The 25,150-nt window shown below is 39.8% G+C and overlaps 3 protein-coding genes across 3 annotated transcripts; 2 read left to right on the top strand and 1 right to left on the bottom strand.

The window, feature by feature from the left end:
- Positions 1 to 60: 60 nt before the first annotated feature.
- gpalpp1 (GPALPP motifs containing 1) lies at positions 61 to 2,936 on the bottom strand. The gene is made up of 7 exons (XM_044143557.1): positions 2,707 to 2,936; positions 2,500 to 2,611; positions 2,338 to 2,427; positions 1,934 to 2,186; positions 1,667 to 1,831; positions 1,478 to 1,579; positions 61 to 1,356 (listed from the first exon to the last, which is right to left on the bottom strand). Exons 1-7 carry the CDS (start codon positions 2,789 to 2,791, stop codon positions 1,138 to 1,140), a joined length of 1,026 nt encoding a protein of 341 aa, XP_043999492.1. The 5' UTR covers positions 2,792 to 2,936; the 3' UTR covers positions 61 to 1,137.
- A 709-nt stretch (positions 2,937 to 3,645) lies between these two features.
- ercc3 (excision repair cross-complementation group 3) lies at positions 3,646 to 13,437 on the top strand. The gene is made up of 15 exons (XM_044143546.1): positions 3,646 to 3,805; positions 4,948 to 5,147; positions 5,231 to 5,467; positions 5,554 to 5,603; positions 5,696 to 5,831; positions 5,927 to 6,097; positions 6,173 to 6,377; positions 6,490 to 6,804; positions 6,888 to 7,072; positions 7,713 to 7,915; positions 8,008 to 8,104; positions 10,246 to 10,363; positions 10,474 to 10,592; positions 12,653 to 12,802; positions 13,240 to 13,437. The coding sequence occupies exons 1-15, from the start codon at positions 3,778 to 3,780 to the stop codon at positions 13,375 to 13,377; spliced, it is 2,352 nt and encodes a 783-aa protein (XP_043999481.1). The 5' UTR covers positions 3,646 to 3,777; the 3' UTR covers positions 13,378 to 13,437.
- Positions 13,438 to 15,191: 1,754 nt separating this feature from the next.
- Positions 15,192 to 24,674, top strand: LOC122846514 (cytochrome P450 27C1). Its single transcript, XM_044143535.1, has 9 exons — positions 15,192 to 15,604; positions 16,426 to 16,616; positions 16,792 to 16,991; positions 17,525 to 17,734; positions 18,907 to 19,070; positions 20,986 to 21,152; positions 21,423 to 21,501; positions 21,683 to 21,886; positions 22,774 to 24,674. The coding sequence occupies exons 1-9, from the start codon at positions 15,311 to 15,313 to the stop codon at positions 22,891 to 22,893; spliced, it is 1,629 nt and encodes a 542-aa protein (XP_043999470.1). The 5' UTR covers positions 15,192 to 15,310; the 3' UTR covers positions 22,894 to 24,674.
- Positions 24,675 to 25,150: the final 476 nt, after the last annotated feature.

The following is a 25,150-nucleotide window of genomic DNA, read 5'->3' as shown; positions in this document are numbered from 1 at the left end:
GCTTCCTCGTTTTCATGTAAGAAAATATGAATAAAAAATAGGATTAAGATAATTCAGTCATTGTTTTGGGATAAAAGTTTATTCAATCTATAAAAACAGTTTTGTAAAAGCTTAACCAGACACATGAAAAACGTGCAAGCTGTTTTACAAATGAAACGTACTGATATTAAAATGTACACTGGTTACAATCTAGTATAATCTGGTTCTGCTGATTTGTTGTTTTTTTAATGCTATTTTTGTAGTTTTCATTTCCTATTCAAAATAAACTCACATTAAAAATGTTTTTGTTTCTTTCAGAATTTCTTTGTTTATGCTACTTACATCCATCAATCCATTTACCTGCTGATCCTTTCAAAGTTGTGGTGAGGCCAGTGGAAGAGACAGATTAGCAGCCCATCACAGGGCAAATACAGAGCCACACACAGTACAAACACACTCATACCACAGGGTAATTTAGAGTGATCAATTAATTCAAGAGTTCTTCGTGTGGACTGTGGAAGGAAGCTGGAATACCTAGAGAGAACTCACACATGCATGAGAGAACATACAAGCTCCATGCAGAAGAATACCAGGCCTGGATTTGAACCCAGAAACTTAATGCTGTAAGCAAATAGTGCTACTGTTAACTATGCCACCATGCAGCCCCTCCTATTTACATGTACCAAGAAAAAATAAAAAAATCCATAAATGTTATGGTGCTAATTGGCAGGGTTTATTACATACTATAAAAAAAAATAGATTTATTTATGCAGAGATCAGATATCTAGCTTTCATTTAACACCATTTGTAACTCTGTCGCATTCACAACTTTGAATGGATTCTTATAAATCCAGAATAAAAACATTAAAAAAAATACAGTCGCCAATAGTGTGTCAGAATGGATATAAATAAACTAAATTTCAGAAATGTCCTTTAGGCTTTATGGGTATCTAGCATCCACAAAAAAGTTATAAGACGGAAGAATAAATCTGAACATTTTTACATATTACCAGTACTAAAAACCTTCTTAAAAGTATGCAAACTTCACCACACATATTTTTTTTTTATCAGTTTGATCAGTTGTTCTTTACAAAAGTATGGTCACAACCTCACAACAGCCGGAAAGCAACATGAATTTTCATTAATTCCAACAAAATGCTACAGAAACATTCGATCTTTGCTGTGTGAGAAACGCGTGTTCAGTTCCTGAGATTTCTTCAGCAGCCGCTGCTTCTGGGCTTCATCAAAGCGATTCACCTGCAGATCTTCGTCTCTATCAAACGGCCTCCTCTCCACTGGCTTGTCCGCTGTCTCTTTGGCTTTTTCCTTCAGCTTCTTTGAGTGTAAACTCATGAGAGTCTCACCCCGTTTGGACTCCTTGAAAACAAGAAAGGTATCGCTAATGTGAGAAAATGCGGAAAAACTTCAAGAGGTATGAAATCCTCTAACAAGAACTGTAAAGGGGGGTATTTTGTAATAATAGAGAACAGCTACTTACATTATATTTTGATACTTTTTCTGCCATTTCTATGTCCCTTCGAGAAACCTGTGGGGCTCTATCTTTCTTTTCCTCGCCAGTTTTCTTTCCTTCAAGCCGTTCCTGTTGGTAAACATAACTTTTTGTGATCAAAACAACAGTTAAGTTGAACACTGCCACAAACGGTAAATTATTTTAAAAAATAGCTACCTGGGCCTTCCGCTCCCTGTCTGCCGGTGTGTCCGTCCATATCGATCGATCTTTGTTCTCTGGACCTGACCTCTTCTTGAAGGTTCGAGCCCCTAAACCAATGTGCTGCAATTCTGGTGGGAGCTCGGTCATCCATGTTTCTCTAGACACCACCTCAGGGGCCTCCTAAGTGCATAAAAATCAGAGGGAGCAGGGGAAATTTATTTAGGAATGACAATTTATAAATGATAAAAGTCTACAGTTCATATTATGTGGGAGAAGGACAACCTCCCCAGTGAGCTTCTCTTTCATCCTTCGTGCTCTTCGTTCAAATTCGAGAGCCACTGAGTCTTGAACGGGCCCTTTGGCGGGCATGGGTCCAATCACATCCTCGTCTTCGCCTTCACTACTGGAACGCTCGGCCTGGTATCCTGGGGGCAGCGCAGGCCCTGGTAGGCCCTCTTCATCGTCTTCCCCATCATCACTGTCAGATGCTGCTCTGCTAAACCCGGGGGGCAAAGCTGGTCCCAGCACAGGGGGTCTGAGGAAATGACACATATTCATCTAACTTAGGCCTTTCAGCTCCTTTACAGATTTCTTCTTTTGAAGTTTTTTGTCACACCTTGATATAAATATTATTAACCACATTTTCTTTAAAGGTGCCCAAAGTAATAGAAGATGTTTTTGCTCACCTTTCTGGTGAACTCTGTTTTTTAAATCCTGGTGGCAAAGCTGGTCCAAAGAAACCATCATCATCATCATCTTCGTCATCTTTGGTCGCCCTGTATAAACACACGTTACTGTTGTGCTTGTTGGATCACTTTTCATGACCAAACATTATCGTGGCCACCCACTCTGCAGCTCCTCCAGTCCTGGATCTTTTGAACGCCACCTCCGGCTCACTCTCATCCGAAGAACTAGACGGCTCCCCCCGCTTATAACCGGGAGGCAGCGCGGGACCAGCGACTACAGGGTGTAAAGAGAAAAAACAACAGCTGGAATAATAATAAAAAACTGAAAGGGTGTTGTTGATCGCTTCAAACTAAATATCTGTTTCTTACAATCATTTTCACTCTCGTCGCTTTCAGATCCATCCTTTCTAAACATCGGCGGTAAAGCAGGCCCAATTAATTTATCAGAAGACATATTTGATGCAGCTGTTTCTGTTGTTAAAATAAGAAGTCAGTCTCACAAAAACAGACCTATGCTTCGGAAAATATTTGCAACCTTTCACACAGGAAGTAAACACCGGAACGGCACGATTTCTCGTCAAGTGAACAAACGCCAACATGGTAAAACCGGAAGTAAGTACAAAGTAAAAGCACACAAAATTAAAATAAGCGCCTTTCTTTCTGTTGCAATGAATATGTAATGAATATATCGTGGTCAGGTCACGACTTAATAATAACATTATTTAATTTTATTAAAATAAAAGTTATTATTATTATTAATAATAATAATAATAGTAATAATAATAATAATACTGCTACTAATAATAATTATAGCTATTATTATTATTATTATTATTATTATTATTATTATTAATAATAATAATAATAATAATAATAATAATAATAATAATAATAATAATAATAATAATAATAATAATAATAATAATAATAGTGGACAAAACCAATCTCATTTCGTTTTATTTCAATCTGGGAATTAATTATAATCACACGCTGGTGATTAGTCGTGGATTAGGCATCAAGTAATTCTCAGCAAGAGACACTCAATTCCGCTCCTACCAGGGGCTTCAACGTAAAAAATACGCAGACCTCGGGGAAGTTGTATATTTCGTCAAGCAGCAGCTGCCAGAAGGACCTGGATATGCTGTGCTCCGTACTGCTGGAGCTTTTTAGTTGATGGTAACTCTTATAAACCCCCTCTTGCTCTCAGTGATTGCAATATGAAACTGTACAGTAGAGGGCAGTAAAAGGCCCTTAATGTATTCATAGATTTTATTTTGAAACCAAAGACCGGAAGATACTTCAGTTGTACTTTAATTCTCATTTTTGCACATTGAGTTCATTAGTGAAGTCCATCTCAGTAACGTTTCAAGAGAAAAATGAGCTACTTCTAATAATCTTTTTGAGTGTTTTTTACTCTTTTGCCCGTTTAATCTTTTTAAAATGGGCAAAAGGGATAAAGGAGATAGAGGTAGGTTGCTGATGGGTTGTGATACTTTAGTTAGCTAGCCATTGGGAGCTAACTATCATTACAATTAATGTCTGGCAATAATTTAGTTCGGTCGTTAAGCGTCAGTTGTTAATTCACTGTATATTTGTTAGCTGTAGTGATGCAGTATATGGAGACCTATATGTTTCCTATATTGTTTCCTATCTATTATTATTATGATTATGTCGAACTGTAAACATGATGCTTTAGAAACCCAAATAATGAATGATTGTAGTGTGAAGCGCTTTGGGGTCCTCTGCGCTATACAAGGACAGACCATTTACCATTTAAATTTTTGTGCCGATCCTAAGGGCAAACTATTGACTAAAATGAGAAAAATGAAACCAACACTATGCAAGCACATAAAGATATATTCCAGTACCTAGAAAAAGTATTCACAATACGACCAATACGGAGAACACAATACATGACTTTTGAAGTGGAAAAAAACTATACACGGTTTTCTAATTTGCTACTTTGCTTTATTAAAAGATTCTCAAAAGTCTGGTATTCTAATTCAGCCCACTTACTCTGATGCCCATAAACTAACTGGAACTAATTGCTTTTAGATTGTAACAAATTGTAGTAAACAGAGTCCACTGTGAGTGATTTGTTGCTAGTAAAATTCAGCTGGTCTTCTGAAGGCATTAGAGGTTTGGTAGAAAATGTTAGGGAACAAGAAACACAGCAGGCAGAAAAAAGTTGTGGAGAAGCTTAAGCTTTTAGATTAAGCTTCTAAAAGCTTTTAGGTTTTAAAACTTCAATCCCACTTTCTGATTATCTTACAGAGCACTGTTTTTATTAATCCGTCCACCTAAACTATCAGCTTGGGTAATTAAAGCATTAATTGGATAAACAGGCAAGAGGCCTGCGGTAATCCTGAAAGAGCTCTAGGGACAAAGGTCATTTGACAGGACAAGTATAGTCATGCAATCTCAAAAACTGATTTTTTTTTTTGGAAATAAAGACACCAAAAAAATAAATAAAATTCATCAGACAAAGAACAGGAGGCAATTTGGATAAATTTGCTCAACCACCAACTATCTATATTTTTATATCTGAAACTAGGATAATTTATATTTCCTAGTAGTTTGTCATTTTTTTCCTTGCCTGTCATGGTGCAGAGAAGAAATCCAAGAAACGTCACTATGAGGAGGAAGATGATGAAGATGATGTGACCGGCAGCGAGCCTCAGGAAGCCATACCAGCTGCTGCAGGAAAGCAGGTGGACGAGTCTGGGACAAAGCTCGACGAGTATGGAGCCAAAGACTACCGCGCTCAGATGCAGCTCAAGAAAGACCATTCTTCACGCCCACTCTGGGTGGTAAGAAGCACCGTAGTTGCTGACCTCTTGTCCATCTTTTATCCAAATTTGTGTATGTGATTTCATCTTTCTAACCCCTCCAGGCTCCAGATGGACACATCTTTCTGGAAGCGTTCTCTCCGGTGTATAAGTATGCTCAGGATTTCTTAGTGGCCATCGCAGAGCCTGTGTGCAGACCCAACCACGTTCATGAGTACAAGCTGACCGCGTACTCGCTCTACGCAGCGGTCAGTGTGGGGCTGCAGACTTCAGATATCGTGGAGTACCTGCAGAAGCTCAGCAAGACATCTGTACCGGATGGCATTGTTCAGTTTATCAAAGTAGGACAATGAAGTAGTTTTTATAGATTTCTCAGCTTCATTGTTTTACTCGTTCATTCACATTCTAATCAACCTTTCTCTCTCAGCTTTGCACTGTGAGCTATGGGAAAGTCAAGCTTGTGCTTAAGCACAACAGGTGACATCAGTTCAAGATAATTCTACCTTTTTTTCTCTTTGTTGTTCATTGCTTCAGTGCGATTGGTCTCTCTTTCCTCCTCACGTTCCCAGGTATTTTGTAGAAAGTGCATTCCCTGATGTCATCCAGCATCTCCTGCAGGACAACTTGATCCGTGACTGTCGCCTGCGCGGTGCCGACGGATCGGACCCTGAGCTCATTACCGAGGTCATCCACAGCAAGTCAGCGGTAAGCAAATCAGGACTACATTTTGTGCAAATCAAAATTTAATGTTTGCTGCTATTGCTACTACAGCCTGTCGCCTCATCTTATTTCCCTGGCAGATTTCTAAAGCTGTCCAGGACAAAGGAGGTACGTCCACCTCACAGCAGCCCATCGATGGACAAACCTCGAACCAGCAGGTCCCCGAGGACATCTTCAGCTACTATGAGCAGATGGATAAAGAGGAAGAAGAGGAAGAGGAGACCCAGACAGTGTCTTTTGAAATTCGCCAGGTAATATTTTTTCTCATGCAACAAAAGGGAACGCATCCTATTCCGAACTCTGTCACTGTAGCTGATGTAATGCAGGAAATGATAGAGGAGCTGCAGAAGCGATGTATTCAGCTGGAGTACCCCCTCCTAGCTGAGTACGACTTTCGAAATGACACTGTCAACCCTGACATCAACATTGACCTGAAGCCCACCGCCGTGCTGCGGCCCTACCAGGAGAAGAGCCTGCGCAAGATGTTTGGAAACGGCCGAGCACGATCGGGAGTGATAGTGCTGCCCTGCGGTAAGAGTCGAGATGACAAAACGTCGAGTGGCCATTTTGTTCAAGCATAAAAAATGTTTTAGTTTCATGTTGCTTATACCTACTGTCTGGGTTCACTTTTCATTACTTGCAGGAGCCGGTAAATCTCTGGTGGGTGTGACCGCCGCGTGCACCGTGCGTAAACGCTGCCTGGTGCTGGGTAACTCCTCCGTCTCCGTGGAGCAGTGGAAGGCCCAGTTCAAGATGTGGTCCACCATCGACGACTCCCAGATCTGCCGCTTCACCTCCGACGCCAAGGACAAACCCATCGGCTGCTCAGTGGCCATCAGCACCTACTCCATGTTGGGTCACACCACCAAGCGATCCTGGGAGGCAGAGAAGGTCATGGAATGGATGCGGACGCAGGAGTGGGGACTCATGATCCTGGATGAGGTCCACACCATCCCTGGTGAGGCCTTAGTGCGTCTCATTTTAAGAGGACAGGCAGTGCTGTGTATTGAGCACCTTCACAAACAAATGTTCTTTCTGTAGCAAAGATGTTTCGACGTGTCCTGACCATCGTCCAGGCCCATTGCAAACTGGGACTCACCGCCACACTGGTCAGGGAGGACGACAAGATTGTGGATCTCAACTTCCTTATTGGTCCTAAGATGTATGAAGCCAACTGGATGGAGCTGCAGAACAACGGTTATATCGCCAAAGTTCAGTGTGCAGAGGTAAACACACGTGACAGTGTAGTCAGATAAACTCTAAACTTTAGTGAGTTTCTATCAAATAGTCTTGGTGGTCCATTAGGTTTATTTTTAAACCCTATAAATTGTGCTGATAAGGTTTAGATGTTAACTCGGTGTGATCCGTTAATACAGGTACATTCTTGACACTTCTTGAAGTTTGTCTGTAAAGATGCCAGACAATTAACCTGAAAATAAGACAGGAAGAAGTCACTTTATATGACACTGATTAACACAGTTACAGTAATTTGTAATATATTTATTATTAATTTGACCTTAATTAGCAGACTTAACCAATAACATAAAAGTCTTATATCGGCGGTTCTGCTTTAGTTTCCACGTGATGACTCCATTTTCTTTTTTTCAGCAAAACATAATTATGAACAGCTAATTTTGTATCGTTAGGCTCACACTTTTAAATGACGATAAATGCTACTTACGATTAATGTCCAAAAATCTGCTACTTTTCAGATTGAGCAGCAATAAATTTTAGTGTCACTGAGTGGCTTAGAGCTGCAGTGGCAGATATTTAGTTACTATGCAGTAAGCAGATGCAGATGGCTTCATCATCTCATGCAGGAATATCTTTCAAAAATAAAGAGGCGTACCCGTGTCTGTGTTTCAGGTGTGGTGCCCGATGTCCCCGGAGTTTTACAGAGAGTACGTGGCCATTAAGACAAAGAAGCGCATTCTGCTGTACACGATGAACCCCAATAAGTTTCGGGCCTGCCAGTTTCTCATCCGCTTCCATGAGCGGCGCAACGACAAGATCATCGTCTTTGCTGACAACGTCTTTGCCTTGAAGGAATACGCCATTCGCCTCAACAAGTTTGTTTCTTACGAAAAACAGACTTTAACTGTTGCATTGATCTGTCTCGTCACTTTAGTTTTATATGTCTTGTTTTATGGTTTCTCTCAAGGCCTTTCATCTATGGTCCCACTTCTCAAGGGGAGCGAATGCAGATTTTACAGAACTTTAAACACAATCCAAAGATCAACACCATTTTCATCTCTAAGGTAAAACTCATCTGAAATTCTTTGCTGCCTCTATGAACCGAATATTAGCTGGCAGACAGTAAAAGATGCAAATTTTCTTTACATTTGTTCTCTCTTAAAAGGTCTGCTGAACTTTTTCTTTTGATGTGATCAATAAATAGATAAAATTACATTAATGATATTTAAATTTTATTTATCTCAGTTTTGAACATCTCACTCTCATCTGCACGGCGACGAAGCGTTGTGCGAGCAACGGCTTCCTTCTGGGCCGTCAGTGTTTCTCTCAAGAGCGTGATCTGGGGTTGCCATGGTTGCGTAAAAGGCAGTCTGAGTTCACGTCGTTCTTATTTCTGGCTCCGCATTGGTGCAACGAGCTACTAACTGCATCAGAGCAGGGGTGTCCCTTTCTACCCTGCAGAATTTTCTAAGAACATCTTACCACCTGTGTTCTTTAAAACCCTAACAAGCCTAACCATAACTTAATTTACACTTGTTGAAGCTGCTGCACCTGCTCTAATTGGGTGCTAAATTTAGTATGTAAATTAAATTAAAGTGAGCACTACACGAGATTCAATTATTAGAAAGCACATTAAGTTCAAAGTATCATCTGGAGGAGGTCAGTCACTCTGCAAATACCTTCTGAGTACAGTAGCGTCTAAAACAGCAGACATCGTAAAAGGAAGACCACCTTTTGTTTCTGCTAATAATCTCTTATTTAAAATAATTTTACAAAATAACCAGCTGTACTGAAATAGCTTTGGCAGATACATTTTGAAATGAATACCACATGATATGGAAAACCGTAGTAATATTAAGGATAATCCAAACTAAATAGTCATAAAAAAATAACATCTAATCTATAGTTTGTTGTACTTAAATCTCTATATGACAATCTAAATTACTAAAAATTTTCTTGGCCTTCTTTTTAATCTAACATTGCGTCTGTCATTTCTGCAGGAAAAGCTTTATTAATTAAGCTCTAAGAAGAGTTGTAAAGGCTTTTTGATGCTGTAGTCTAATTTCTCCAACTAAATTTTGTTGTAAAAATAAACCCCCAAATATGTTATTATGGCTTGTAGCCATATGTTGTATAATTAAAAACAACGATTTTGAGGCTCTAAACCACAAAAGGTTGAAATTTTTATTGCATAACAAATCAGCAGCAACTATGTGTAGGTTCTGCTCCCTCAGAAATTGCCAGGCGTCTTTCCCCCATACAACTTCAGCCTAAACCACATGAGATTAAATTCACATTTCTACGAATTCTTTTGACCAAAGTTCCTGGTTTTCTTTACCTTACTGACAAATTCTGAATGGATAAATACTTTGTGCACATCTGAGTACCAAGTAATAATGTAATTTTTGTCAAAACTTAAGTTATCTTTGCCCCTTAAGAGGAACGATCAATGCTCAGCACGTAGCTTTAGTTATTACAGCTTGAAACTAGCATTCAGGCTTGAAATCTGGGTGCAGTGATGGACTCAGACCTGAACTTTCAGAGACTTATAAAAACAATTATAAAGTCAGCCTTCTATCGCCTTTTACCAAGTGAAGAATATTTCTTGAATTAAAAGACTAATGTCACAACAAGATGACAATTAATCTCAGTGAAGAGACTTTAAGATAATTTTGTTAGTTTATAAGGCACTGAGTGACACTATAATACATCGTATCAATCTTCTGGACCACTCAGGTCTTCTGGTTCTGGTCTGCTCTGCATCACCAGAACCAGAACCAAACATGGAGACGCAGAACTCAGCTTGTACGCACTACAAATCTGGAATGAGCTTCCAGAAAACAAAACAGCCGAAACAGTGAATGCCTTTAAATCTAGACTAAAAACCCACCCGGTTAGAGTTTCTTTTGAAACATTATAAATGAACCATTAATCTGATGTAACGACGGAACTTGACAAAATGCAATTTTTTCAATTGTTGACTGTTTTGTCTGTGATTTTGTATTTTTGTGTTTTTATGGTGTAAAACACTTTGAACTGTTGCTGAACTTGTTGCTGAAACGTGCTACACAAATAGACTTGATAAAGTGATTGATAGACAAATAAACTTGACTTTTTTTGTTTTTATTTTACCTTTCAAATTAGTAGATTGGATTATTTTTGATTGTCTGCTTCTATTAAAGTACGTGTATGATTATCTGGACAGGTTGGAGACACTTCTTTTGACTTGCCAGAAGCCAATGTTCTGATCCAGATCTCCTCCCATGGTGGCTCACGCAGACAGGAGGCACAGAGACTTGGCAGAGTCTTAAGAGCCAAGAAAGGTTAGCCTGTCTTCCACTGAGATTATTTTTGCTTGAAGTGTCACAACTGTTAAATCCACTGCCACCCGGGAACAGAAACAGTCATTCATCATCATTCTCTCCCCGTTTAGGAATGGTGGCTGAGGAGTACAATGCGTACTTTTATTCTCTGGTGTCTCAGGACACCCAGGAGATGGCTTATTCCACAAAGAGGCAGAGATTCCTTGTGGACCAGGGATACAGCTTCAAAGTATGTTCAGAGCTGCAGCCTTTCAGCAATTTGACCCTGCCTCACTCGTGTAAACACCAGGACAAATGGTGATTTTGATGGTTCTGGGTCTTTTTTTTTTTTATATCATAATGTCAAATACGTTAGTAAAAGATTGCACCCTTTGCTAGCAAGTAAACAAATACATTTTATTTATATAAAAATACTTGACAAACACAGAGGACCAAAATAATTTTTTGAACATTTAATGATGTAGAAAATTAGATAACATCTGAAATACTTTTCCAATCAGAAATCCTCCTTCATCCTGTTAAGTGAGCATACAGAAGGAGTGCCTATTGAGCTGACATGCCATTCTTTTGTGTAGTTCAGAGTCTAGCTGGGCAAGGAGAAGTGTTTACAGTTTTCTATTTAACGAGCAGGTACTCTGCAGGAACCAAAGTATTTGGTGGCTTCTTTGCTCTTTGCCCCACCGTTGGAGAAATGTGCTTTTTAAATAAACAACCATGTGTAAATTTCTTCAATCCTAGCTTCGTAATGAGAATTTTATATTAAAAGTAAATTGCTCTGTCCAGGTAGGACCCAGCCTTTAGAGTCCTTTTCATAGTCTTTATTTTAATGTCGCTGGCGTGGTTCTGATTTCACACAGGCTTCAGTTATGGAGCAAACAAGAGAATTAAGTGGAGAAGCGGTCTATTAAGACATAAGACATAATGTTTTTTCTGAACAAATTGTGAACATTTCTCTCATAGTTTGCCAGTATCATGTCAACTTGTGAACATGCGTGTTGCCTGTTATAACTTGCAATCTTTACCTAATTTTTAGTGCACTAAACTTTCACTTTTTGTTACGGTCAAACACAGAACAGCAGTAACAGTTGCACAAACAAGTCCTGGCTTGTGACCTGATGTCAGTTGCCTGCTCTGTATACACATAAACACAGCAATAAAACTTGTGCAGCTAAAGAGAAATCAGGAGACGTGGATATTAGTCCACAGTTGGAGAAACACTCACTGATGGGGGCTCTTAAACCTTTCGAGTTCGTTCATCTTCAGATTTGTCGTAGGGTTGCTTTGAAAATCTCAGTTTTGCAAAAGATACATTATGAGCAAAATTCAACAACATAAAAGACTATTGTTGATTTATTACAGAGCTCCCTGTAATACTGTCAAGAAACTTATGAGCCGCTTAAATAGCCAACATGTTCAAACTATGGCTCTGCTGCTGGTTTGAGATTTAAACAAGCAGCTGGTCTGGTGTTTTATGATTGCATTCACCTCTCTACTTAGGGTTGACTCAGTCAATTCAAAAATGGATGTTCATGCTGATAGTAAAGAGGATATTCTAACAAATATAACAGCATGAGTCTGCAGAACTCAAATGGTCTGGAAGAGATAATAAAAGTCAAAGCAGGTCCTCAAGTTGAGTCAGAGCTTAATTGATTTAGATGCTAGCCAATCCCACGTACCTGGCCAAAAAGCAAAATGAGGACACAGTTGTTGCCATGTTTACCTTACCTGAAAATGAGGTTGAATGGGTTTCCCCTCTTGAGTTCACTCATGTAATCCAGATTGGCTAACATAAATGTGATTAAGGTGACTTACACATCCCCTAAAGTATCCATTCAAAGTAGCGGCTTAAAGCTCGTAGGATTCAACCTTACAAGCCCTCTGTGTGATCATTCTAATCAAATTAAGTGCACTAAAGACATCTGACACAGACATTCTGGGTTTTTTTTTATGCAGATGATATTTTGCAATATTTTATTTCTTGTGGTTATAGTTTTGAATTAGGTTTTAAATAAAAGATTTATGGTTTCAAAAAAAAAAACACAGTTTCCATGACAGGCTTTTTCAATCCAAATCAGGCCTAAAATATATAAAGTATTAATGTGTTGATGTGCAGATCTATGGGAAACGATTTTCTACTATCACTTCTAAAAACTAACAACAGTTTGTTAAAAAGTTGGAAAGTTGAAAATGTAAGATTTGCTGCAATATAAATTAAGGCTTTAGTCAGTTCATGCAACATTGTCCCATGTGTAACTGCCAAAATATTCTCGTTTTACTTTTGCTTGACAGGTAATTACAAAGTTAGCAGGTATGGAGGAAGAGGACCTGATGTTCTCCAGCAGAGAGGAACAGCAGCAGCTGCTGCAGAAGGTGCTCGCTGCTTCAGACCTGGATGCTGAGGAGGAAGTAGTAGCAGGCGAAGTGGGAGTACGACCACAGGTAAGGTCTTTCACTAATCTCAGAGGAGACAAAGTACTTAAGCAAACAATTTCTTTGTTGCTTTTAGAAATGCATATTTTATATGTGTTGTACCTATTGCCTAAAGTGTCTACTTGTTGAAGGAAAATGTAGAAAAAGTCTGGATTTAGTCTGAAACCTTATGGCAGGTCTTATATTTTTCTAGTACTGATAAAGTCTAATTTTTAAAATACACTTTCAGTCAGTGGTGAGGATGTTTGGGTGCATTTGTTGTTCTGACAAAGATAAAGAACTGGAAACTCAGAAAGGGTTGCAGGCTAGTGTGGCGTCTTTTGAGAGTGCTGTGAAAGTAATACACCCAGCATACAATGGTGCTGTAAAAATACTCGTACAATGTTGTAGGAACAAGTCTCGATTTCGTCTGTTAATGACTCTAATATTCCTTCGTTTCGCATCAGTTTTCCCGGCGAGTGGGCACCATGAGCTCCATGTCGGGTGCAGACGACACAGTCTACATGGAATATCAAAGCAGGAGCAACAAAGCCTCTGCGGGGAGCAAGAACGTTCACCCACTATTCAAGCGCTTCAGAAAGTAGATCCGGCGAAACCCGACTCTTGGAAGACCTGCTCTGTTGTCACAGGACAGAGAAAAGGGGGGAAAAAAAAAAAAAGCAACAATGGATTTGCAGGTTCAGAGGATCCATCATCCGGTCGGGCGAACAGGAGTTGATTGAGTTTCATGGCTTTTGAAACCCAGAGATATCTGTATGGAAGATGAGACGCAGGATGGCTGTTTGAATGTGTTGTATCTGCTGTTTTTGGTAACTTGACTGAGAAGCCTTTCACAATATTGTTTTGTAAACTTTTGCTTCCAATGCTACTTACTTGGTTCTAAGTTATAATAAAGAATAACTTGGTTTAAGTTTTAAATGTATGTTATGTTATACAGTTGTCTCCTCTTTAAATTGTTCATAAATAAATTGTATAGAAATAAACTGTTTTGGCATTTCTTCTATTAATTTCTGCAACAATGTGATGGTCCCCCATTTGAGTTGTCAATAAAAGTCAAAATAAAAGACTAACAATTAATTATGTGAATAGTTACTGCTCAGATGACTAAAGTAATTGAATGGACATGTAGCTTTACTTACTGGATTCTTTTCTCTGGACAATGAGGGACAGAAAAACACTTGAATCTAGCAGTAGAAAAGGAGGGAGCCGGGGTCTGCCTCCTTTGGTTCTTAAACACTTGAAGCTTCTCTGAATAGAAAATCAAGAACCTGGTGTGTTGTGTAAGCTTCAAAGGAGTTGTGGGAGCCCATCTTGGACTGGCCACAGTTTTACTCGATGACATGGCACAGTTGCCTCTTTTGACTCGCAGTCCGTATGCTGTGTCCTCAAGGAACCTCTGGCTTACGGGATCTGAAAGAGTGAAAAGCCTTAAGGCAGATTTGAATCAACGTGTCTGTAGAGAACAGAGAGTTGATGATTAATCCAATTGTAATTACTATTACTATTTCTTGAAACTCAAAGAATATTAAGATCAAAAAGGTAATGATTGATGCTCTTAAATGAGGGGAGCTTTTGAACTGCAGCTATCCCTTTAAGATTAATTCTACTGTTTTAGCACAAATTATTGAATGGGAATGAAATACTGAGCTTTAATAGTTAAAAGATACAGGTTGGGGCAGGAAAACATGCAATTAAAGTGTAGTAAAAGATTAACAGCATGTTCAGCATAAGCTAATAAATGCTAAGATGTTGCAAATGTTTAACTTTAGTGTGTCAGGAAAAACCTTAATCTCATCCTCATGTGAACCACATCAGTATAACCCTAGATTGTTTATAGAAACTTTTTTCAAGGATGAGTACTCACATCTGTCTGAAGATACACAAAGCTGATACAACTGGCCAACATCTTTTTTGTGCTCACATTAACTGTGGACGGGTTTTATATCATACAATGTCCCCTGTGACACCAAGTTATGGTGCCTTCCTGTATCAATAGGGATGAAATTGCTTTGCCAGTTGGTGAAAATAGTTTTTTTTTCTTACTATTATTTTTTTCTTATGGCCTGCGGTAGTGTTAAAGTCTGACGTTAACTATTCAGATGAGATGGCCGACGTGAAAGTAAGAGGCTTGAGGAATGCATTGCCTTAATAGAGTGTACCCAGGGGAATATAGAAACAAACGTCAGCGTGTGTTCGCGCGCGCGTTGCATGCCGGTGCACGTGCACTTACGCTGCTTAATTGATTGGTGTGATGTAACTTAAATGGCACGTTGTACTGCACCCCTTTTGCAACGAAAGGATGGACTTAAAACTTTTTGGGTAAACGCCCACAGCCGAATACAGAAGTTATCCCTCCCATAGTTCGCAGCGGCCGTCCAATAGTCGCGCACCGTGGCTGCCCAAGCCACTATTTAAAAGGCTTCCACAATACAATTCACTCAGCATTTTACATGTGCCAGGAAGATAGCCCAGTTGCATTTTTATCGCTCTTTGCTTTTTATTGAAACTCTTTCAACAATGGCAATGTTGAATCGCTTCTCCGTAGCATGCTGGAAGAGTGTCCCAGCCGGGCTGCTGAACGAGCAGCTGCTTGTCGTCTCCCGCGCCTTACACAAGTCGGCAGCCAGCGAGGCTCTGGAGATCTCCGCAACTGGGGAGGAGGCCATGCAGGCTGGCAGGCTGATCGAACCGGCGGTGGTCCGAGAGGCCAGTAAAATCAAGAGCCTGAAGGAGATGCCCGGACCGAGCACTCTTTCCAACTTGATTGAGTTTTTTTGGAGAGACGGCTTCGGCAGAATCCACGAGATTCAGGTAAAGACGTCTGAATAATGACTGTTTTTTTTTCTGTCTTTTCTATCTGGGCTTTACCAGAAGTTATTTATTTGGATTTTCATAGCTGGCAAGAGCCAGTTTACACTCGGCCTGAGCCAGTTCTCCCACCTATATGCAGAATGGCACTGACTGTTGCGTAAAAGCGCATCCGGAGCTCGACCCTGGTCAGTTTTCCACTCCATGGCTTGAGTTTTGTAACACTCTGAGAAATGGGAAATGTTAAATTTTCCCCCTTGCTATTCCATTCATTACATTAAGGAATGAGTTTTGGTTAAGGAACAAACCGAAAAATGAAACTTTAACAAATCAAGACTGCTGCTGAGCCTTCACTTGCTGAAATAATCACAGGTTTGATTCCTACTTGTAGAAGTTGTTTTCTGTTTCTTCTTCACATAAAAATGCACATTTAGACATTTTCAAAAAAATATGTTGAACATGTATATACTACTGTTGATTTTTTTAAACAGTTTAAATAGTATACCAATGTTAAAAATAACATTTCAGCTTGATTTAAAGTGACATTTACTGACACTTAAATGTGTTATATGTGTATATTCCAGCTCTGTTGGCTTTCTTTCAACTTATAAAGTATTAAGGTTATTAGGTGACCCTCTTATTTTGTTTAATGTTTGAAGCCATTTATTAGAAAATACATGCAATAAATACCTGTCAGTTGATTGATTTTATTAAATTTTTTTCTCAGACAATGTTGTTAGTAACTGTTTGAAATCCTTGCTGAATTGTAAGAATAGAGTAGAAAAAAAAGCCTCCTTATAAATACTGTCATCCCTGCTTTATAGGTAGAGCACACCAAGAAGTATGGAAAAATCTTCAAGTCTCACTTTGGACCCCAGCTGGTGGTCTCCATTGCCGATCGTGAACTGGTGGCAGAGGTCCTGCGGGCTGAGGGTCCGGCCCCTCAAAGGGCCAACATGGAATCCTGGCATGAATATAGAGACATGAGGGGCCGTTCCACTGGCCTCATCTCAGCGTGAGTAGTGACGCCACAACCTCTCATCTTTGAACTCCTGAACAAGAACCATGATTAGAAACAGATTGCATAAACAATATTATGCTCCCATGTTTAGATTTCACACAAAAAGCCCTTTAGTTTTTCGAAAATACACAGGAAAGCCTAGAATGACGCACTCTAACTTGTTTTTCAGCGAGGGCGAAAAATGGCTTGACATGCGCAGCGTGCTCAGACAGCTTATCATGCGTCCCCGTGACGTAGCAGTCTTCTCTGACGACGTGAACAAGGTGGTGGATGACCTGATCAAGAGAGTTTACAGCCTTCGAGCCCAGCAGTCTGATGAACTTACTGTGCTCAATGTGAATGACCTTTTCTTCAAATACGCCATGGAAGGTTGGTAAAGAGTAAAAGCCAATCCAAGCTTTGTAAGAACAGAGTTTGACTCACCCTAGTCTGGGGAATCTTGTCACTTGTTCTTGACACATGTTCAGGGCAGAATTTTTTTTCTTCTTTTGTGGTCTACAAAATATTCTGTAAGTAGTTAGATATTTGAAGTGGGCATAGTATATATGCTGACAAAAACAGCAGAGTGGGATTCTTGTCCTACTGGATTAGGACTTCCCAGGAGTTTCTGTGAAGTAAAAACTTCACAAGACGTTCTGGTCTTATCAAGCTTAGGCCTTGAGATTCATTGAATTGATTAGGGTAACATGAACTTTTATGGGATTTAGAAAGTTAGAAAACAGACAGAAGAAGAGGAACTGGAGAGAAAAGGGAGCTTGTTAAATTTCTTCTTGTTCATCACAAATCAAAACTGTTCAGTCTCCATGAATTTAACCTCCAAATTGCTAAAGGAATTGCAGATTATAGATCTATGCAAAATTCTAGAAAACCGCACACTAAATAATAACTTTTGTCCTTCACAGGTGTGGCTGCTATCTTGTACGAGTGTAGACTGGGATGTTTGGAAAACAACGTCCCCAAAGAAACCCAGGACTACATCGCTGCCTTGCATCTCATGTTCAGATCCTTCAAGACCACCATGTATGCCGGAGCAATTCCTAAGTGGCTTCGTCCCATCATTCCCAAACCATGGGAAGAGTTTTGTCTCTCCTGGGACGGTCTGTTCAGATTCAGTGAGTGCTTCATCACCAGTGAACTGCATGTTTATGTGACTTCACAAAAGTCATATAAAAACAAGAATGCCAACAGATGTAGTTGAGATTGGAAAGCAAAATATGGTAACCAGACGTCTGCTTCACACGGAGCATACTTGTGTGGTCCTCTTCCTTTTCTCACAAAACAGTTCGGTCATAAAGATGAGCATCTTTTTAGTACTGGTTGAGATTCATAAATCACCATCAAGCTGGCACTGTCTCCCACATGTCGGTGTTCACTGATCAAACTGGCATTGCTTAACAATCGACAACATGGTTTGCTGGGGATCTCTCACGCCAGTGTGCAGGAAGATTTTTATGACCACACTCGCTGTTTGTGGTGTGAGGGCAAATACTACCAGTCAAATTGGTGGTACAAGTGTCACAGTTACTGAAAGAACTATAGTTGGATGAAATCCAGTGACATGTTCTGCCTTATTCCAAATAACAGCAATTGTCCTGTGTGTGCAAATGGCGTGCTTGCAGTACATGAAAGCACGCCACAGTGGGCCAGCTGTGTTTTCCCTGAAGTCCCGTGAACACCTGGTCACACAAATGGTCTGTAATCACGACTTAAAATCTTCAAGCTGAGAAGCCAGCTAACGCGTACATAAGCATAACTTGGTGGCTCAGAGGCATAAATAACTTTAACCCCCTTTGTCATTTCAGAAAACACACAGAGGCCAAAAGGCATCCATGTGTTTTTTTTTTTTTGTGAGAGGCTTTAGATTTTCATTTTGTTCTAAGTTCATGGAAGTGACTGGATAAAGAAATAATAAAAAAAAAAAAAAGGTTTGGGGCCAAAATCTTACTTTATATAATTTGGAAATATTAACCAAGTACTGCTCTACATTTTTCTGAAAGAGTTATCCATAATTTATTGAGTTTATATAAAGTTTTATGGTCTGAAAGTTTTTACCTAAATCCTCTGAGTTTGAAACCAGGAACAGTTTTATGGTAAAAGCATTAGTTTTCTTTTAGATGGTCTTACATCAACTGAAAAGAATGTGGATTTGTATATAAATCTTGCTTAATTTTGGATTGGAGATGGTGTTTCTTCCCCCCCCCCCCCCTTCCCTACTCTCTGCTGCACTCATCCCACCTTTTATTTTTTTTATTTAATTATTTTTTTTGTATCTGTCTAATCTCAGGCATGATTCATGTTGATAAAAGATTCAACGAGATCAAGGCCCAGGTGGAGAGGGGGGAGAAGGTGAAAGGGGGCCTGCTCACACACATGCTCACCACCATGGAGCTGAGCGTGGAGGAGATCTATGCGAACGTGACGGAGATGCTCCTGGCAGGGGTCGATACGGTATGTGTGGTTGTGTACTGTATGTGTGTGGTGTTATTATAATTACTCCTCTCGAAGAAGTTGGAAGGGCTGGGACTCTGGGTGTGTCTGAGTTATTGTTTAGCTTGCATGGTAAGGTTACTGGCGCCACATCTGTGCCTGTGTAGCTGTGCCAGCGTCGGGTCAGGGGAATGAATCAGGAGGTTACACAGTATCCCACTGACAAACATGTTCTCACTCTGGTTTAGTTTCTTGTCATTTGTCTCTGTCTGTTAGGTCAACACAGGGGTCCCTTTGTCCTTTTTTTTTTTTTTTTTTCTGTGCCAGACATCTGTGTTGTGCGTTTTTATGTTTCCTCATTAGAACTTAATTAGATTCACTGTTCTACTTGACGGTAATTAAGACTGTTAGTTTAATTAAGTTTGAACATCTGTGGTGAAGCTTTTTTTTTTCTTGATCGGAAGTTGGAAGAGGAGTTTGTGCGCTTCATTTTCACATATTTGATCCGTCAATCTGAGTGGTGGATTAAAGGTGTTTACAGGAAATACTTCAGAAGTTGACTAAGCCAAATTTTTTTTTCCTGCGGTTTTCTGTTACAAATTAGACTGTAACTGTTCATAGTCACAGCCTAATTTGTTTGGGGTACTGTCAGATTAATGAGAACTAAGGGGGGATGGAGTGTTTTGTGCTCTGCTTGAGGCTACAGGATAAAAGGGTGTCTGTGTTTTTGTTAAATTTGGTGAATTGGCCGCAGCCCTGTGGGGTGGCAGGCTTAGTTATGCCATTACCTGACCCCGAAGTGCAAGTTGCCTTTACTCGGCAAACACAAGAGCTGTCAAGACGCATTAGCTACGGCTAGAATTATAGCACAATCCGGGCAGAGGTGAGGTGATGGGAGGGGTGGTTGTATCTGGGATGTTAGGGAAAAGCTGGGAACTGGTGTTAAGAAGTAAGGGAAGAAAGGAGTGTGTGTATGATGGGTGTTGGGAGAAGAGAAGATGCACGGATTGGAAGGAAAAGGCTCTAAGCTCCTGGGAACTGGACATGGGTTCACTTTTGTCATATGATTCTCTTTTGGGAAAGGCAGTGCATTAATCTGTGCCATCTGAAAATGATTAGAAGTAATTTCCATGATGGGTAGACTGCAGAATAATAGTGTATGTTGATCAGAGGTTTCTGATATGAGCTACGCAAGGATGCATGCTTTTTTTTTTTATTATCTTTAGCTACCCCATTAATGACTATTAGGTATGCAAAAACAAGGGTGCCATTTTGATATCTGTGTATGCAATTAGTGAGGGGGGTTGGATGGGAAAGTCAGGCCGGAGTGTCAGGAAAAGAAGGAATAATGTGGGTTTGGGGGAGGGCAAAGCAGATGTTGCGCTCTACAGTCAACAGGAGAGGGAGTGTTAAAACCCATTTTCATATCATTTGGTCATCCACCCACCTCATTCAAATGAAAATGTCAGTGAAATGTGAGTCACACAGGGGAAGTCGTCTGCTTTATGGAGAGGGGGGGGGGTCAAGTTTAATCTCTGTGACATCTTGATGTCTGTGGAAATTCAGCAGAAAGGTTATGTGAAGTAGAAATGCGTCGTTATGCTGTTTCCACTTGTGCAATTTGGTAATGCTGCTTCCAATTAAAGGAGAAAGTTAGGACTCATTATTGTGATGGTGTAATATGGGGACATTTAATCAAGGCAGAGATGGATGAGAAGTGATACGGATAAAGAAAATCCAGTTCATGTGGAATTAGCTCTCCTCAAACCCCTCTTTGTCTGTTGCGTAACATACAGAAGCTCTTATATCACCTATGTTGCAAAACGTCTAAAAAAAAAATGCAACATTTCCTTAAACCTCAGTAGATTAGTAAACAGCTTTTAAAAAGTGATCTATACAACAACTTTCTTCAATTGTCTCATTGTTGGCATTTCAGACATCCTTCACCCTGTCTTGGGCCTGCTATCTGTTGGCACAACACCCTCACATCCAGGAGCAAATCTACACAGAAGTCACACAAACTCTGGGACCTGGAACTGTCCCCACAGCTGAAGATGTCCCTAGCCTGCCTCTCATCAGAGGGCTTGTGAAAGAGACTCTCAGGTACGTTCTGTTTGGCTTCTCATAGCACACACATTGTTTTTATCTTGCTAGACTGCAAGCAAGTCGACATAAATAGTTCATCAGTATTTTATTAGACTTTAAAAGATTGCTTACATTCTTTAGGAATCTTTACATGGACATGTTTAGTTTGGTAGCGTTCTTTCTCAGCTTTTCCTTCTCTGGTTTTCTTAGAGAAAGTCTTTATGAACAGCCTGGTGCAGTGTGTAGTGCTGCTGAATAACAGTCTTTGTATGTCTCTCCTGGGAGCAGGCTTTTTCCAGTTCTCCCAGGCAACGGCCGGATTACCCAGGATGACTTGGTGGTTGGTGGATACTTCATCCCCAAAGGGGTAAGATGCTTCTAGTGTGTGCATGTGCTGAAGGAAAACGTTTTTGAGTATGTCAGCCAAAAACATTAAAGTAGAACCAGATGTAACATGATATAGCATTACTCCCACATTTCTTGTGCATAAATTCATGTACAATAGCCCATCTGTTTTCATTATACAACTTCCACTTTTTCTTCGTCAGACTCAGCTGGCCCTCTGTCACTACTCAACATCTCTAAATGAGGAGAACTTTCCCAGTCCCTCTGAATTCCAACCAGACCGCTGGGTACGGAAAGACACATCTGATCGCGTTGACAACTTTGGCTCGATTCCCTTTGGTTACGGCATCAGGAGCTGCATTGGCAGGAGAATTGCAGAGTTGGAGATGCATCTAGCTCTCACCAGGGTAGGGTATTTATTAATTCTCTGAGGATAAAATTTGTCTGAATGTGCGTAGTTGTAAGTGAAATGTGTGTGTGATTAAAATGTTGCATTTTAATTGCAGTTAATCGCATGCATAGAACTTTGTTATTTCCTGCAATTTATTCCAAATTATTTTAATGGGTTGATAATTCAGATTTTACTAGAATTTATTTTAAAGAAAAGATCAATGTTTGAAATAGTAGTTGGTAAAATCTCAGGTTTTTTGGATATTGAGCAAGAAATTTACATGGGTATGTCAAACTAACAAATGCTTGTCAGCGAACCGATTGAAAAGCAAATTTCCACTATCTAAATAATCAGTTTTGCATTTATAGTTTTCTCAATCAAACTATTAATGTTGATATGCTGCCAAAAACGCTGAAGTATCCTTTTACTAATCAGAAATTTGTAAAGTCTCTTTAGCATTTTGTTAAAGGTTGTTCCTGTATAATTTGCTTAGTGGATTTACTATCTTTCTGAAAAAGGGTGTTGGACTAAAGAACTGAATGCAGAAGGCAGAAGGGTCTTCCCAAATGTTTTTGTGTATTTAACCTGTAAAGGTGCCTTTTTGCTGTCCGGCTGTTTTGTGGAAGGATCCATTCAGCAAGGGGTTAGGAGTCAGGAGTCCTCTGACTCGCCTAGTCATAGTAAAGTATGACAAACTAATGCATAGCAGGTAAAACAAAACAGTTTTTTGTTTTATGGCATCATTGAGTTGTAGCATTTCTTACTTCAAATTGGATTTTCACAAAAAGCCCCCCTACTTTTCTATTATCAAAAAGCTGTTGCAATCTCTGTTTCATCTTCCACCTCAATGTCCTATAATTTTAGCCATTTGAAATAAGGTTTGTTTTCTTGCCTTGTTTGCAGCTCATTCAGAAGTTCTACATTGGGATGTCTCCTCTCACTACTGACGTCAAGGCTAAAACCCACGGTCTGCTCTGTCCTGCTGCTCCCATCAACCTGCAGTTCATTGAAAGGGAAAACTAGGTCCAGGCTGTACTCTACAAGGTCTTTCCCAGATGTTCAACTGGGTGCTCATCATTCTTGGCGCACTTAAATACACTGCTTTTAGAGTTCCCTACTCAGGCCATGAATGTGTCTTACATGTTTGTCATGACACAGAAACACTGTGCATATTGTAAGCTATGAAGATTGTTTGTTGACTGCATGTAAACGGAGGGTACCACTGCAGCGCTTTTTTATTGGACTGTTACTCTTTTTATCCATCTTGTTAAATTTGATGTGTGTGAGGAAAAGGAATTTTGTCAGTACTGTAACTTCTCATATTAATGTTTCTTTAATATGAGAAACATTAATATGCACACTATATAATGCACACATTATATAGTGGGTGCACATGCACACACTATATACTTCAGCACATGCACACAGTCTTTTTTTTTTTTTTTTCCTCCTTGTCCGAGAAAGTGGGCTGCACAGTGGCGCAGTTGGTAGAGCTGTTGCCTTGCAGCAAGAAGGTCCTGGGTTCGATTCCCGGCCCGGGGTTTTTCTGCATGGAGTTTGCATGTTCTCCCTGTGCATGGTGGGTTCTCTCCGGGTTCTCCGGATTCCTCCCACAGTCCAAAAACATGACTGTCAGGTTAATTGGTCTCTCTAAATTCTCCCTAGGTGTGACTGTGTGTGTGAATGGTTGTTTGTCCTGTCTATTTTCTGTGTTGCCCTGCGACAGACTGGCGACCTGTCCAGGGTGAACCCCGCCTCTCGCCCGGAACGTTAGCTGGGGATAAGGGTGTATAGAAAATGGATGGATGGATGTCCGAGAAAGCAATTTACAGAGATTTTGAAGGGAAGCTGTTAAATTTTTTGAAAATGAACTGTTTAGCTAAGGTGAAGGAAGCGTTGCCTAAAAATTTGGTTTCGAACCAAAATATTGGAACTGGTTGCTTTTTCTGGGGTGGCACAGTTTGTCTTTGTTTGAGTTGTTTTTTTCATACTGAGTAAAAGTTATTAAATGTACTGTACATCAAATACACACAAAAAATAATTTCAATGTAAACTTATATTTAGTTTTTTTTTTTAATAGTGCTAGTTAAATGTTTCAGAAAATGATATAATAATCACAAAGGTAAGTATTTAAAATATTTCATTTGCTAATTTAATATGGGACTGCACAGTGGCGCAGTTGGTAGAGCTGTTGCCTTGCAGCAAGAAGGTCTTGGGTTCGATTCCCGGCCGGGGATCTTTCTGCATGGAGTTTGCATGTTCTCCCTGTGCATGGTGGGTTCTCTCCGGGTTCTCCGGCTTCCTCCCACAGTCCAAAAACATGACTGTCAGGTTAATTGGTTTCTCTAAATTCTCCCTAGGTGTGAGTGTGTGTGTGCATGGTTGTTTGTCTTGTATGTCTTTGTGTTGCCCTGCGACAGACTGGCGACCTGTCCAGGGTGAACCCCGCCTCTCGCCCGGAACGCAGCTGGAGATAGGCACCAGCAACCCTCCCGACCCCATTTAGGGAAGAAGGGTGTAAAGAAAATGGATGGATGGATAATTTAATATGGATTTGTTTTGCAGAATATAAGTGGGTTATAGAATGTGTGTAGTATGTGGTTTAAGCGCTGCTGGTGTGAAAGGATTCCATCAACGTTTGTTTCTGTTTAAGAGGGTAAATGTATGTTTAAAAAAAGGGAAAATGCTATTTGGATGGGTGGCACATTTTAACACGTTTTTAAATTGCTTGTATGTCCTTAACTTTTATTTGCAGTTTGAGTTGGAAACAATAAAAACTGAATTTTATGCTAAAGTACAACAAACTGTCTTTTGTGAAACTTTTTAGCTTTGTATTATTTCAGTGGTGGGTTGTTGTGAGTTGGTCTGCATTATAAACAATCCAAATCCATTTTTTTTAAAGCACATAAAAATGTTTAACCGAAGTGCTGTACAGTACTGATAGACTAAAGCAAAACATTACCAACATAAAAAGGAGAAAAAAACCCATGAAGAACAGAATAAAGACAAAGACTAGTAAAGTAATAAATGATGGCTCATTTGGTAGCCACAGTCAAGAGATGTTGATGCGTGTAATTGTACTTTCTGCATATAAATACTGCCTACTTGTTATAGAGAAAGTCAGATGAAAGAAGTGCAATGATAGACAAACTGAACATATAGAGTAAACAAAAATGTAAGACACTGAGAAAATTGACTATTCCCAAATCGCATCAATAACTACCATATTTACTCTTGAAAGTAATGGACTACACCAATAAAATTTGTCACACCTGATCAA

Source organism: Gambusia affinis, linkage group LG02 (genome assembly GCF_019740435.1).
Source record: "Gambusia affinis linkage group LG02, SWU_Gaff_1.0, whole genome shotgun sequence".
In the NCBI taxonomy this organism is placed as follows: domain Eukaryota; kingdom Metazoa; phylum Chordata; class Actinopteri; order Cyprinodontiformes; family Poeciliidae; genus Gambusia; species Gambusia affinis.
This window is presented reverse-complemented; position numbering and strand designations above follow the sequence as displayed.

Excerpts from the sequence above, each read along its gene's own strand:
- gpalpp1 (XM_044143557.1), bottom strand. The coding sequence starts at position 2,791 with ATGTCTTCTGATAAATTAATTGGGCCTGCTTTACCGCCGATGTTTAGA. Across the intron at positions 2,428-2,499 it reads AGGACTGGAGGAGCTGCAGA|GGCGACCAAAGATGACGAAG; the intron begins GTGGGTGGCCAC and ends GTGTTTATACAG. Across the intron at positions 1,580-1,666 it reads ACAGGGAGCGGAAGGCCCAG|GAACGGCTTGAAGGAAAGAA; the intron begins GTAGCTATTTTT and ends GTTTACCAACAG.
- ercc3 (XM_044143546.1), top strand. The coding sequence starts at position 3,778 with ATGGGCAAAAGGGATAAAGGAGATAGAG. Across the intron at positions 6,098-6,172 it reads TGTCTTTTGAAATTCGCCAG|GAAATGATAGAGGAGCTGCA; the intron begins GTAATATTTTTT and ends GATGTAATGCAG. Across the intron at positions 6,378-6,489 it reads AGTGATAGTGCTGCCCTGCG|GAGCCGGTAAATCTCTGGTG; the intron begins GTAAGAGTCGAG and ends CATTACTTGCAG.
- LOC122846514 (XM_044143535.1), top strand. The coding sequence starts at position 15,311 with ATGGCAATGTTGAATCGCTTCTCCGTAGCATGCTGGAAGAGTGTCCCA. Across the intron at positions 16,617-16,791 it reads TCCACTGGCCTCATCTCAGC|CGAGGGCGAAAAATGGCTTG; the intron begins GTGAGTAGTGAC and ends CTTGTTTTTCAG. Across the intron at positions 21,887-22,773 it reads TGCATCTAGCTCTCACCAGG|CTCATTCAGAAGTTCTACAT; the intron begins GTAGGGTATTTA and ends CCTTGTTTGCAG.